The sequence below is a fragment of the Mustela nigripes genome, chromosome 1, assembly GCF_022355385.1.
Source record: "Mustela nigripes isolate SB6536 chromosome 1, MUSNIG.SB6536, whole genome shotgun sequence".
In the NCBI taxonomy this organism is placed as follows: domain Eukaryota; kingdom Metazoa; phylum Chordata; class Mammalia; order Carnivora; family Mustelidae; genus Mustela; species Mustela nigripes.
The window spans coordinates 234796803-234812750 of NC_081557.1; the positions used below are offsets into that span (position 1 = coordinate 234796803).

Sequence of the window (15948 nt, forward strand, 5' to 3'; positions counted from 1 at the left end):
GTGTACCCTACTACTCCTCTGTTTTTTCCTAGATTAAATATATCTGATTCTCACATCTTCCTTCAGCTGAATATTTGATCTTTGTCATAAGGATATATTTATTTGCCCCTAGCTTTTTTTTTTTTTAAGACTTTATTTATTTATTTGACAGGGAGAGATCACAAGTAGGCAGAGAGGCAGGCAGAGAGGGGGCAGAAGCAGGCTCCCTGCTGAGCGGAGAGCCCTAAGTGGGGCTAGATCCCAGGACTCCAGGATCATGACCACAGCCGAAGGCAGAGCTCAACCCACTGAGCCACCCAGGCGGCCCTGCTCCTAGCTTTTTGATTAAGTGAGCAGTCTCCTTAGGTGGTGGCCCTTCTACTGTAAACAAATCAGAAGCTGTCACTGTTTGTTAATGGCAAAAGAAGTCACACTGACATTCATCAAATTTTTGTATATGACTTGGGAACAAGTTTTTTTCTTTTTCTTACATAATATTTACAAAAGATAAAATATGGTAAACATTTGAGTATGTTATAGATTGGTATCTTAAAATATTTTTTTTGTTTGTTTGTTTTTTAAAGATTTTATTTATTTATTTGACAGACAAAAATCACAAGTAGGCAGAGAGGCAGATAGAGAGAGGGGGAAGCAGGCTCCCTACTGAGCAGAAAGCCCGATGTGGGGCTCGATCCCAGGACCCTGAGATCATGACCTGAGCTGAAGGCAGAGGCTTTAAACCACTGAGCCACCCAGGCATCCGGTATCTTAAAATATTTAAGACAAAAGAAATTTACCTGATATATGGAGAATTTCTTGTGTAAGCACTCATAATAGTTAACATAGGTAGATCTCAGAACTTAGACTGAAATTTTGAATTATTAGAAAAAAGGGAAAACAGCTGAGTGGCTTTACCTGCACAAAATCCTAGCATCCACAGTGGGTCTGCACAATTTCAGACAGAAGTTAAGGCATCATATGTTGCTTATATGTTTGATTAGTTGCATTCTAACTAGAAGACATGTCAGTCTTAGCCCATGGACTTCTGCTAATTTCTCTTGCCACGCATCTAAGTGATTTTAAAGTGTTCATCAGGGACTCCTGGGTGGCTCAGTGAGTTAAAGCCTCTGCCTTCAGCTCAGGTCATGGTCCCAGGGTCCTGGGATCAAGCCCCGCATCAGCCTCTCTGCTCTGCAGGGAGCCTGCTACCTCCTCTCTCTCTGACTGCCTCTCTGCCTACTTGTGATCTCTCTCTGTCAAATAAATAAATAAAATCTTTTAAAAAAATAAAAAATTTTTTAAAAAAGTGTTCATCATGGGGCGCCTGGGTGGCTCGGTGGATTAGAACCTCTGCCTTCAGCTCAGGTCATGATCTCAGGGTCCTGGGATCCAGTGCCACATCGGGCTCTCTGCTCAGTGGGGAGCCTGCTTCCTCCTCTCTCTCTGCCTGTCTCTCTGCCTACCTGTGATATCTGTCTCTGTCAAATAAATAAATAAAATCTTAAAAAAAATAAATAAAAGTGTTCATTATTTGGGGGCACTTGGGTGGCTCAGTCAGTTGAGCATCCAGCTCTTGATTTTGGCTCAGGTCATGATCTCAGGGTTGGGAGATCGAGCCCCACATTAGATTCAATAATGAGCATGAAGTCTGCTTGGGATTCTCTCTCTCCTCCTTCTGCCCCACCCTGCTCATGCTTGCCCTAAATAAATAAAATCTTTAATAAAAGTTTTCCTATTTTAACTTTTGTCTTAGGTCTGTAGCCTAGCCAACATTTTCTCGATGGGAATCATCTAAGTCATTACCTTGATGTTGAAATACAACCCTTATTTTTCACACTGTGAGGAATTTTAGGCCCTAAGTCAGGGTTGCCAGTGTGCAGTAGTTACTAAGACCATAATTCAGGATGAATTCTTTTTTTTTTTTTTTTAAGATTTTATTAATTTACTTGACAGAGAAATAGCAAGAGAGGGAACACAAACAGGGGGAGTGGGAGAGGGAAAAGCAGGCTTCCCACTGAGCAGAGAGCCCGATGCTGGGCTTGATCTCAGGACCCTGGGATCATGACCCAAGCAGCAGAAGGCAGATGCTTGACGAGTGAGTCACCCAGGTGCCCAATTCAGGATGAATTCTTATGAAGGCCAGCGGAGTTTCCATTATGACCCACCATGTGACCATAGATATTACAAACACAGTTTACATTTCACTAGACTTGCCACCTTTGAAATTTGAAATTATGTAATTTTTTTTTTAATTTTGTTGACTTATTTGACAGAGATCACAGGTAGACAGAGAGGCAGGCATAGAGGGGGGGAAGCAGTCTTCCCACTGAGCAGAGAGCCTGATGCAGGGCTCCATCCCAGGACCCTGAGATCATGACCTGAACTGAAGGCAGAGGCTTTAGCCCACTGAGCCACCCAGGTGCCCATTCTTGACCTATTGAGGGAAATTTCATTATTTCAAGTTTTGTTCACAAATTTAGGGTTTAATATTTTATATGTCAGATTTGTATGTCACATTTTAGTCAATATGTGTAAAATATTACTATACTTTATAAATATTCAAAAATGGTAACAGCTAATACTAGCTGGGTGCTTAGTATCTGTTTTAAGCATTTTAGTATGAATTCATTTAGTCTACACAACAAATTTCTGAGATAGCAGCCACTGTTCTTGTTCTAATTTTATAGATGAGTCAATGAGGAACAGAAAGTCTAAGTAATTTAGTCAAGGTTCATAAGTGAAATAACACTGCATTTTAAAAAACAAACTTTGTATTTTTATAACTATTTTAGATTTATAGGAAAATTGAAAAATAGTGTAGTGAATTCCTTTATACCCCAAACCCAGTTTCTCCTATTTTTAATATATTAGTATGATATATGTGATACTATTAATAAAACAATATCGATACATTATTATTAACTAAAGTCCATACTTTATTCAGATTTTCTGAATTTCTGCCTAATGTCCTTTTTCTTTTTTTCTTAATTTTTAACAGATTTTATTAATTTATTTGACAGAGATACGGCAAGAGAGGGAACAGAAGTAGGGGGATTGAGAGAGGGAGAAGCAGGCTTCCCACCGAATATGGAGCCTGATGCGGGCTCGATCCTAGGACCCTGGGATCATGACCTGAGCTGAAGGCAGACGCTTAAGGACTGAGCCACCCAGGCGCCCCTAATGCCCTTTCTCTGTGGTAGGATCCCGCCCAGAACACCATGTTACATTTAGTTATCATGTCTCCTCAGGCTCGTCTGGGTTGTGACAGTTTCTCAGACTTTCCGTGTTTGTGATGACCTTGGCAGTTTGGGGAGTAGGGTCAGATGTTTTGTAGAATGTCTTAACTCAGCTGAGATTCATCTAATGTTTTTCTCATGATTAGGCTGGGGTTAAGACCACAAAGGCAAAGTGCATTTTCATCACAGCATATCAAGGCTCTGTACTATCAATCTGAATTATCACTGTTGATATTGACCTTGATCACTTGGAAGTAGCTGCATTTTGAGCCCAAACAATTAAGATGTAGATTTCGTGCTCACAGCCCAGTCTGTGTGTGACTATTTCAGTTGTCCATGACTCTTTCGTCACCAAGTTCAACTTGGGTTAACCTAATAGTTAATGATTCATTCTAACCACTTTCACCTTCTCTTCTCAGCTGATTTTCTTAGCCTGGTTCTTAAAAATGCCAACCCTGGCCTGTTTATAGGTATAGCCTCTTAACAGGGACATAGTGCTTCACCCACAGTCATCTGTCTGGCCGTGTTAATTGGTTCCTTGTTCCTCTGTTTCAACTACAGATGTGGACACTATTCTTTGGCTCCTCTTGAAGGCTCTGAGGTCCTCCTCTTCTCCCAACAAGGAGTTATCTTCGCCTTTTCTCAAGTCCTACCTCCTTTCTCTTGCCCCTCGTTACGCTTCTCTACCTCTCCTGGTTTGAACCAGGGTATTAATTCTGGTGCAGTCCGAAATTAAATCCTCGACATTTCCACAAATTCTGTTTTCAGAGATGGCAGAGAAGTTCAGCTGTACCGTACTTGGATCTGGGGAGGATCTCTGTCATCCTCCCTGACACATATATGCCCAAGTCAGAGCATGAATTTCTTTGACATAAACAATGGAACTTCTTCCCACATGACACTTCGTGCACGCACGTGCAGCTGTGTGTGCGTGAATGTGTGTGCACATGTGAGTGTTAAGTTTTCTGTACAAAGTTCAAGGAGCTCATGAGCCCTCTGTCTGCTGTACCATTCTGCTTTCTGGGCTTTAAGCAAATGAAATTGACTGGCTTATTGAAACAGAATAGGCGTGTATGGGAATCCTGTTAGTTCTCAGAACTGCCAGGAAAGCTGCAGGATCAGCCTAGGACAAAAGATAGGCACTTCAGTTGCACAACTGGCCCTTTACAGCTCCGGATTTGCAAGGCAGATGAACCTGCCTTTATCCATTTACTGTTTCTATTTCATTTTCATCCATTTGGAACTAGAATGTGAGGCTTTATATTTTTAATATTAGATATATTAGGCATGAAAACAATCAACACACGCAACCCCATTTGCACATAGCCATAGAATTTGGTCATTTAACTTAAGGGAGCCAATCAGTAAGGAGTAGGCTAAGATGATCTAGTAAGAGATTCTGAAATACAGCGGCTCAAATAAAATGGAAGTTTATTTCTCTGTCTCCTAACAGATGGAAGGTGGCTCAGGGCAGATAGGTAGAGCTGCTGCTTAAGTTCACTCAGTGACCCAGATTTCTTCCATACCGTTTCTCCATCCTGTAGGGTATTATCTCTTTTTTTATGTTCAAAGCCAGCTTACTCATCTCCCCCCTCTGCATTCTAGCCCACGGGAGGGACCCGCAAAAGCAAAGGGAGGACATTAAGCCAACAACACAAGTTGCATGTATCATTTCTGCTGATAACACCATTCTGTTGTTGCAGACCGAGACAGATGGCCACAACTAGTTGGAAGGGAGGCTCCAAACTGTTATCTTTCTGAGTATAGCCTTGTGTCCAGCAAAACTCCTTACTGCCATAGAAGGAAAGAATGATTTAGGAGTTAGAATCAACAGGTGCAAAGGTGAAGACAGCTAAACAGAATTCTTCAGATTGAATTTTTTAATTAGCTTTTTTCCCACATTATGTAATATTTTTACCATAGAGACATTGGAAAATAGAGATAAGTAAAAAGAGAAATATAAAAAATCACTAAGTATGCTCCCACCCCAAAATAACAGCCAATAACAATTTGGAGAAGTGCCCTTTCAGTATTTTTTTTTTTTTTTTAAGATTTTATTTATTTCTTTGACAGAGAGAGACAGCAAGAGAGGGAACTCAAGCCAGGGGAAAGGGAGGAGAAGCAGGCTTCCCAATGAGGAGGGAGCCCGATGTGGGCCTCCATCCCAGGACCCTGGGGTCATGACCGGAGCTGAAGGCAGATGCTTAATGGCTGAGCCACCCTGGCATCCTGTAAACCACTTTTTTGCCCGAATATAAATACTAAAATCAAGTTTTGTTTTGTCACAAAAGACAGGAGCCCAACTCAAACTGACTTAAGCAAAAACTAGAATTTTTTTGGTTTGTATAAATAAATAAATAAAACGCCCAAGGATAGAGCTTAGCTCTATCCATGACTGAAACCAGATACTCAAACAACACCAGAAATTGATCATTCTCCCTATCTAGATTCTGTTTTCCTTTGTGATGGTGTTTTCTTTTTTTTTTTTTTTCTTTTTTTTTTTTTTTTTAAGATTTTATTTATTTATTTGACAGAGAGAAATCACAAGTAGTCAGAGAGGCAGGCAGAGAGAGAGAGAGGAGGAAGCAGGCTCCCTGCTGAGCAGAGAGCCCCATGCAGGACTCGATCCCAGGACCCTGAGATCATGACCTGAGCCGAAGGCAGCGGCTTAACCCACTGAGCCACCCAGGCGCCCCTGTGATGGTGTTTTCTCGGGCAGGTTCTCAGTGTGGTAGCAAAAGCCACTTAGGTTTACTTTTTTTTTTTTTTTTTTAAGATTTTATTTATTTATTCAACAGAGAGAGAGAGAGATTACTAGTAGGCAGAGAGGCAGACAAAGAGAGGGGAAAGCAGGCTCCCTGCTGAGCAGAGAGCCCATGTGGGGCTGGATCCCAGGACTCTGAGATCATGACCCGAGCTGAAGGCAGAGGCTTTAACCCACTGGGCCACCTAGGCACCCCTTAGGTTTACTTTTTATCAGCTTAGCAACCCCAATGGAAAGAGAGTTACTCTTCCAGAAGTGCCAGCCCACATCTTGAAATTGACTCTTGTTTGCATCACTGGTTCACTCAAACCAATCAGAATTGCCCAGAGATAGGATAACTTTAATGAGCTTCTTCATTTTTGCCTGGGAGAAGATTCTTCTCTGCCCACATTGTGTGGACTGAGCTGGGGAATGTGTTGTTTCCCAAAGGGTAGAAATGGGTCTGGATAGGCTAAAAACAGTGTCCACTAAAACAGTTTTCCATGTCATTAACTCTTCTATTTTTTTAGATGACTACATCACCCAACCTCCCCCAGACCCATGCACAGAAAAACCTTCTGTTTAACCAATGTTCTTTTTCCTTTTGGAATTTAGATTATTTCCAATATTTTCCTGTTAGAAACAATCTGCAATATGGTAAGGTCTATATACCACAGATGATTGTTCCCTTTGGATAAAGTCCCAAGGATTTGTGCATTTTTAGGGTGTTTGATTTGTATTCTCAAAGTGACTTTAGGAACATTACTATATTTTAATTCTCAGCACCATTGTATGAAAGTGTCCGCTGGCCCTTCCCATTCATACTGGTTATTATTTAATAAAATTTGATTCTTATTTAATTATCTTCACTGTAGATATTCTGGTCACGGTGCCAGGAAAAAAGCCTTTAAATTCTGAAATCAAAAATCTATGTCTTAAGAAGGGAGGAGGTAAAGGTATTCTCTTTCTTTTCTTCTTTTTATTTCTCCTTATATACCTGACTTGTTCCCCGCTTTAAAGGAGACACCCCGAATCTTCTTCCTCACCCACTTAATTCCAAGGCACATTTCAAATCTCATCTGCTACTTGTTGCCTTTCCAAACAATAGTTCATATTGATCTTCCCCTTCTCAGTATTCCAATAGCAATTACTCTCCAGTTGGGGATGTACACAGTGATCAGCTGGAGAGACGGTAAAAATAGAGTTCTATTTACATTTTGTCTTATGCTTTTTTTATTGCGAGGTAGTTGGAACGCCATGTTAGTTTCAGGTATACAACTGCAATCATTTACATACATTATGAAGTAATCACCATGATAAGTCTCGCTACCATCTGTCACTGAACAAAGTTGTTACCATATTATTGACTACATTCCTTTATCTTATTGTTTCAAGCTCTATTTTTCCTATGTTTTAGAATATAAATAATAACTGTACAATGGTGTCTGTATATTCTTTATAAATTAGTAAATGTCCATGCATTTGGGCACATGCTTAAAAAGATACCATAAAGGATATGCATAAAAAAGATTTAGAGACTGCTAGCCTATACCGAGCAATTTGCATTCTTATTTTACATTTGTGGTTTTGAATATTTGTAGAGGATGCCAAAATTCATGATCCAGTAACTTGCACTTTTGCAAAAGCATGAATTCTGAAGGCCAGAAGCTTTGAGGCAGGTAGCTGGGAATATATCACTTACCGAGGGAGCCAGCCACACAGACCAGCTAGCCTTTTAACGCAGCTTTGTTTTTGCCGCAAATCTACAAACAGTGTAATTCTTAGGAAGTGACTTTTAGAACTTATTTTGAAAAATCACTCCATGAAGAAAGCCTAATGCAAATTCTGATGACAAAAGGGAAGAATCCAAGTGGTTTTTACCACTTAGTGGTACCAGTGGTCCTGGAACTTATTTTGTACGTGCATTTGCGAGTGTGCACATGTGTGAAGACTGAGGAATTGCAAGGGCGGGGCAGTGTTGCTATTTAATTTTTTTTTTTTCCAGTTCATGAAACTTGACTCTTTACATTCTTTCCTAGAAGGATCCTCTCTTCCTTTGCGCCCCCCGGTTTCTAACAACTGGGGCAGTACTGCATATTAGGAGTTATTCTGTAAATAGTTGATGACTTGGTTCTGTTTGATACTTGCCTCTTTTCTATGTTTAGGCGTTTTTCTGACTTACAAGTTCATTGCCTACTGCCGAGGAACAGTGGGCTAAAAATTAAATGTTTCTTTGTAGCCCAGAAATAGCCAGCCATGCATAGTTCTCTACAGTGAACATCTGTTATGAATGGTTTTAATGATTTACCATCCTAGTTACATCATATAAATAAAATGAAACAGATCTTCTGTTATCATGTAAAAGACTGAGTAGGATCTCCAGGAAATATATATTAAGTGCTCTGTAAATGGCCTTCCCAAATATCTCTATTATGGGTTTTGAGTCTACCAAGTTTCCTAAAGACCATTTCAATTAGCAAATAAGAGATCTAGTTATAAAATTGATAATGCTGGGAGTTTTTTTTTTTTTTAAGACAGCCGACCAGCCAGCCAAACAACATTATATAAAGACAAGAGACAGGCCTTTCCATTTGCCATTTAAACCAGAGGTTTTATTAACAGTAGCTTACCTTGATTCTGTACTTCTTCTGTGCTAGGGTATCCATTCATCATTTCATTTAATGGTCTCCCATGAGGGATCCTTTAAAGAAAATACTGTGTATTACTTATGCCTGTTTTGCTATTGAAAAAGTTAATAGAACTTTCTGCATTGATGGAAATGTCCTATATCTACACCATTTTTTAAAAGTTTGCTTATTTATTTATTTATTTGACAAAAGAGAGATACAGTGAGAGTAGGAACACGAGCAGGGGGAGTGGGAGAGGGAAAGCAGGCTTCCCACCAAGCAGGGAGCCCGATGTGGGGCTCTGTCCCAGGACCCTGGGATCATGATCTGAGCCGAAGGCAGATGCTTAATGACTGAGCCACCCAGGCACCCATGCACCATTCATTTTGGCAGCCATTATCCCCCTGAAGTTATTGACTTTTTGAAATATGACTATTCTAACTAAAGAACTGAATTTTTCATTTAATCATAATTAAACCAGAATAGCACCATGAGGCTAGTGTTATTGTATTGGACAGCACAGTTCTAGAATTTTCCTAAAATGGTCTTGATCTCTACACTGTACGTTCCTCTCCAATTCAACTCCCCAAACCAAAGTACATGATAGGAAAAGAAATAATTAGAAAATATTAGCATTGTAAAAGAGTCATAGTATTAAAAGCATTCCAATTAGCCAGGGATAGAGATGTGATCTCTGTCCCATGGAAACTGAAAAGATTCTTGCTCTCTTATACCCAGCAAAGGGGCAGCCACACAGCAGGAGACATTTGTCTAGAATTTTTTTTTTAAAAGATTTTATTTATTTATTTGACAGACAGAGATCACAAGTAGGCAGAGAGAGAGAGAGGAGGAAGCAGAGAGCCCAATGCAGGGCTTGATCCCAGGACCCTGAGACTGTGACCTGGGCCGAAAGCAGAGGCTTTAACCCACTGAGCCACCCAGGTGCCCCTATATACTATATTCTTAAAGTAAGCTAGAATAAGGAAAATGTTGTAAAGACTAATATGAGGAAGAAAAAATCCATGTATAAGTGGACCCCCACAATTCAAGCCCATGTTGGTCAAAGGTCAACTGTGTTTAATATCCTAAACCATTACCCTGTACAACTGTGGACTATCACCTATTTTTAAGTAAAGGATGGCTTGGATTTATGTCACTAAAACAGTTTAATTGCCTTCCTGCTTTCAAAGAATGATCTCTTATACCCTTAAGTATAATGTTAGTAGATATGCTATCGTTATGAATATAGCTTGGCTCTTTTTCAACAGGGAAGGTATGTTGACCAATGAAAAGATCTCAAAAACAGACACCTCAAAGAGTAGGTATGGCTATTAACTACCAGATGTCACATTCACTCACAGTGTGAGTGACACACGTATGATTTGAGCCATCATTGAATTTAAAAGACAAAAAGTGATGATGATTACACATTACTCTTGACTGGTAGCATTGATGACTTCTATCACACTTAAAGGTTTTTAAAGAACTTGATAGAGAAGATCTCTTCAGTGTCATAGTAACATTTCAAAAGGTGTGTTCTCTTTCTTTTCAGGACTTCCAACAGTAGTCAGACGTTATCGTCCTGCCATACTATGGAGCCATGCTCATCAGATGAATTTTTCCAAGCCCTTAATCATGCTGAGCAAACATTTAAAAAGATGGAAAACTATTTGAGACATAAACAGTTGTGTGATGTAATTCTAATTGCTGGTGATCGCAGAATTCCAGCTCATAGGTAATTGTTTTCTAAACCTCTGTATGTGAGAAATATTTCCTTACTAATTTAGTTGTGCATGTTGAGATCATTTGTTCCAACTAACTTTTGGGAAGGGGCATCTTTCATGGGATTTCTGCAAAGAAAACAGTGCATGTGAAATTATTATTATTTTTTAAGATTTTATTTATTCATCTGACAGAGATCACAAGTAGGCAGAGAGGCAACCAGTTAGAGAGTTAGGGAAGCAGGCTCCCTGCTAAGCAGAGTCCGATGCAGGGCTCGATCCCAGGATGCTGGCAGAGGTTTTAACACTGAGCCACCCATTAAGTGACCCTCAGGGGTTACTTTGCTTCTGCAAAAACATAGAAACAAAACATACTAGCCTTAGATCGGTCCATATTGTTCGACAAAGATTTTAGCTCCTGTGAGCAGCTTTTCTCCTAAATTCTACCTATTAAATAAATAAACTCAACAGAAATTAAAGCTCTGAGTATTTAGAAGCAAAAAAGCCGGTGAAATGAAATAGCAAAAACAGAAGAGTCTTAAAATAGCAGCACCTATCCCAGCTTCTATTTGCTGACCTCCAAGAAATAGGAAAAGCAGTGATGTTAGGGAACAAAAACATTTGACACAAATGAAGTTCCATTTTTAAATAAGAAAAGAGAGATGTTTAATAAAGAACAATTCATTATGTTTCCTTTGATAATCCCATGTTCAGTTGTTCCATGTTAATCACTGTTATGACTTTTCTTAATGCTTTTAAAAGGTAATTAATACTCTGTCTCAAAGGTTTTCTTAAGCCTTCCAAAGTGGAAGTGAAATCATTAGGAAAAATGGGCTTGGTTTTAGTTTCCAATGATTCAATGGGCATATGTTTATTGAGATGCTACTAGATACTGTAACAAAAAGTCTGTGTTATGAGCATGGGTTTACTAGAAAAGATACTTCAACCTGTGAACCACAGAGATAGCTAAAATTCCATTTTTCCAAAACAGAGCTCATTAGCTTCCCTTCCATGCATGGGTAAACTCTCAGCGTCTCAGTCAGTGCCAAAAACTGCCAACTGGTCTCCCTGCTTTCACTCTTTCCCCCTACTTTCTGTTTGCTGCACAGCTACCTGAGGGATACTTTGAAATGGAACTCAGATCCAGTCACTCCTGTGATCTAACTATTCAGTGACTCCTCATATCACTGTGAAAGCCCAGTGGGCCATGTGATGGCCATTGCCTTCTGACATTCTGTCCTTGTGTACTTTACTTGAGCCACACGGCTCCGGTGATCTTCGTATGTGCCGGGCCTGCTGCTCCTGCCTTTGGGTTTTTGCACTGGCTGTTCCTTCTGCCCAAATGCTGTTCCCACATACCTGTATGACTAATTCTTTGCCCAAATGCCACTTTCCAGTCAGACCACTTATTTAAATCTTTTGCCTACTCCCCGTTTGCCCTTATCCTACTTTTTTCTCTTAGCTGTCCTCACTCTTTAATGTACTCTAGAATTTACTTCTGCTGTTAATTATCTCCCTTCCCTCCAGAATGTAAGACTCCCTGAGAGAAGGGATCTTTTATCTCTTATTTATACCAATGACTCAAGTGCCTGGTCCTTATTAGGTGTGAATGTCTTTAGTGAGTGAATAAATGGGCAATTCTCAGAAGAAACCTGAATGGCCAATAACCGTTTGAAAAGATCTTCAGTCTCACTAGCAATCAGGGGAATGAAAATTAAAACAACAATAAGATCCCATTTAACACCTTGCTGATGGCCAGAAATTTTAACATCTGACGCTGTTGTGGGAAAATGTTCTCTCATACGGTGCCCAGTGGGGGTCTAACTTGGCACAGCATTTTGGAGAGCTGTCTTGCAAACCTAGGACACGGCAGTGCACTCCTGGAGGGGAGAGGACAATGAAAGCAGAGAAGAATGCGGAGGAAGCTTCAGTAATGATCTGTTTCTGTTTCTTAAAATTAAAAAAAAAGAAATAAAGTGAATCAATATACATGTGCTGATATGGGTAGATCTCCAAGATGTCAAATAATAAAAAAAAAAAGCACATTTCAAAATAACATATTTATAACCTATTTTTATTTCTCCCATATATCTGTTACTTCTACAATTAAATTTAAAAAGAAAAGCACTTAGGTTATTTCCAAAAGTGATAAACAGAAAGTAACCTTTATAATTTTTTTCCTTTTTCTTTTATATAGTCAGTTTCATGCTGTGGCCTTTAGCTTTTCGTCTGAATGTTATGAAGTGATATTTGAGTAATGAATGGGTAAATCATTTACCTTAGCAGAAAGTGTTCAGTAATGGTAATTTATTATTCCAAGGAAAGAACTAGAGCATAAAGCAATTTGTCAAATTTAAAAGGCATTTCCCGGTACCGCGCACTTTCTGTGGGTAACAAATTAAAAAAAAAAAAAAAAAAGAAAGAAAGAAAGAAAGAAAAAAAGAGAGAGAGAAAGCAGCAGCATTTATTAATGACCATCAACTTTAATGCGGTCACTGATTTTTTTTTTCTTCTGGTATGTTCTCAGATTGGTGCTCTCCTCTGTCTCAGATTATTTTGCTGCCATGTTTACTAATGATGTCAGGGAAGCAAGACAAGAAGAAATAAAAATGGAAGGTGTTGAACCGAATTCACTATGGTCCTTGATTCAGTATGCATATACGGGTAATAAAACTGAAAATATAAATCTAAAATTATAATAATCTTAAAATTATGTTGCACTATGAGATTTCAGATTTCTGCTTTTAGGAAAGCCTGGCAAAACTAACAGTGAATCCTGCTGTTGGAATCACCACTGCTGATGATACCTTTATAAAAGGTTAAAAATCTCTATATTAGAATCTTTAAAATGGTGGTCATAATTAAACCTGTGATTGGCATTTTTAATTGTTAGTATATGTGTAATGGTGAGTGCTGTGAAATGTGTAAGCCTAATGATTCACAGACCTGTACCCCTGGGGCAAATAATACATTATATGTTAAAAAAAATTTATTTTTTTACAAGAAAAGTATAATAATTAGATAAATAATGTAATCTTTTTAAGTTATTGCATTTAAAATTTGAGCATTATATTTAATAGGTATGCCACTTAATTAAAGCATCATTTAAAAATTCTGAAAAGAAGCCATTTTTTTTTTTATTTTAATAGAAGTCACAAAGAGCTAAAGGGTTTTTTCATAGTTAGTACTTTTCTTTTTTCTCTTTGGACTATCTAAAACCATCTAGAATTCATTTACAGAGCTCTTGTTTAGAATTATTACTGTTAACGCTGATTGTTTTATAAATTATAGTTAATATAGTTCTATGGATAATGGAATTTCTCTTTATCATTTAGGCCGCCTTGAATTAAAAGAAGATAATATTGAGTGCCTGCTGTCTACAGCTTGCCTCCTTCAGCTTTCACAGGTTGTGGAAGCTTGCTGTAAGTTTTTAATGAAGCAGCTTCACCCATCCAACTGTCTTGGAATCCGTTCTTTTGCCGATGCCCAGGGTTGTACAGATTTGCATAAAGTGGCTCACAATTACACCATGGTATGTATTTCCTGAGACGCGGAAGGGCATGTGCTCTTGACCTCATCATTTCTTGTTGCAGACTTACCTACATGGTGCTCTTTTCCCCTGGCTCTGCCACACGTCCTGAGGTTCAGGTTCACGGTCTACTGCGTGATATTGTCATGGAGTTACAAGGGGAAACACCAGGTCCTATTTCTCCTGGATATGTGAGTCAAGCCTGAAGTTATTACAGTCGCTAAGAAACAGAGCAGTGGCCTAGGACTGTTCTAATCAAGATTTTCAGATCTGCTGCACTTTCAAGCAGGGTTTCCCCGACATTTTCCTCTGTAGCAGTTGGATGAATTTCAGAATTGCCTGCATACTCACAGATGGAAATTGGTGACGGCGATGGGGTGGGGGGTAATTGGTGCAGTACAGATGATGGTACAGATGGCTTTTTATTAAAGGTAGATCTGATTATATGTAAGAAGCATTTTTAGCTGTGTGGAAAAATGTGGGTATGAATTGTAGCAAATTGTGTGCTCAAGATAAATTACAGAGGAGGTTCTTGTTCAGACACTGGAGGATAATGGATACAGACTGATCTAGGACAGCAAGAAAGGAAGGGCATGTTGAGGGCATATTGTTAGGACCAGGCCTCACAGTCTTCACAGTACCGGGATTTGGAGAAGGGAGGATATTTGGATTTTTAAGGAATGACCATCGTGTCCCACCGTGGTGTTAAGCCTTCATAGCTGGGCCAAGACTGAGAACTGTTGTTTTGTCTCCTGCAATTAGGCCAGTACACCTCCTAAGAGAAGAAAGAATATGCACACACTAGTTACCCATGGTACTGATTTTTATCAACCTGGAGATGTTTTTGTCTACCTTCTCCATCCTTCCATGGAGTTGGCTTGTCTGTGAAAGGATTGACAAATACTTTAGGAATCTTTCACTACAGAAATAGAGACTTTGGAGCAATTATAAGAACAGAGGTTTACGACTATTGGGAAGAATAATTCTACCTACTTCATAAGCTTGATGTGAGGATTAAATGAGTTCATGGGAGTGTAGCACTTAAAATAGTGATTGACCCATAGCATATCCAATCAATAAATGATACCCTTAGCATTGTCCCATCACTGCACGGATTTACTCTGTGCAACACAACAGGGATTGATGGGAGTGAACAAAAGCACTCGGGCCACAGGGCAACCTTTACGATTCGTACTGCCCTCTGCGGTATCGTCACTTCTCAGGAATGTTTCTTGTTTATTTTTATTTTTAAGATTTTTATTTATTTATTTGACAGAGAGAGATCACAAGTAGGCAGAGAGGCAGGCAGAGACAGAGGGGGAAGCAGGCTCCCCGCTAAGCAGAGAGCCCGATGGGGGGGTTCATTCCCAGAACCCTGAGATCATGACCTGAGCCGAAGGCAGAGGCGTAACCCTCTGAGCCACCCAGGCGCCCACTGTTTCTTGTTTATAACAGTCATAGAGATTGTGTGACAAGGCAATGCTATACAGACCTTGCATTTTCTGGAAATTGGAAAAATTTTTCCCCCACCTCCGTCTTTTATCGTTTCCTTGCAAATTTCTCATTTTGACCTTAAACCTCAGGTTCAAATAATTTGGGAAGTAAGATAACTATAAATAAAATTGGGTTCCTTTTCTTTCATAATCATTCCATCATTTAAATAGTATCTCTTTCCTAGGAAGGAGTTTGATTCACATGAAAACATTTCTATGCATTTAGGTCAGCCCGTTGTTTATACTAGAGGCACAGTGGCTGCTTAGACATAAATTAAATTTAAATTAGCTCTTTTTTTTTCTTAATTAAAGCTGGCATGCAGTGTTATTTTAGTTTCAGGTGTACAACATAGTGACTCAACAATTCTATACATTATGCAGTGCCTACCATGATAAGTGCAGTTACTTTCTGTAACCATACAGAGTTATTACAATATTATCGATTCAGCTCAATGTTTTTAAAGCTATTTTCATAGCCAATTAGTTCGGCACTTTTGTGTTTTTTTTCCCCTCAGGGCTATTATTTGACATTCAGTTTCAACAGAGAGGTGAATTTAATTCTAATAACAGTAAGTGATTTAGAGGCAGACTGTCTGATTTCAATTGTTGCTATGGGAACT

At 39.2% G+C, this 15948-nt stretch overlaps 1 protein-coding gene across 6 annotated transcripts in view; it reads left to right on the forward strand.

Annotated features, from left to right (window-relative positions):
- Positions 1–15948, forward strand: part of KLHL5 (kelch like family member 5) — a 94176-nt gene that overhangs the window by 27603 nt on the left and 50625 nt on the right. For all 6 annotated transcript variants that reach the window (XM_059382595.1, XM_059382603.1, XM_059382621.1 and 3 more), the window contains 3 exons: positions 10138–10320; positions 12834–12970; positions 13642–13838. In XM_059382595.1, the coding sequence (XP_059238578.1) occupies positions 10138–10320; positions 12834–12970; positions 13642–13838 (517 nt within the window). The remainder of the gene's footprint in view (positions 1–10137; positions 10321–12833; positions 12971–13641; positions 13839–15948) is intronic.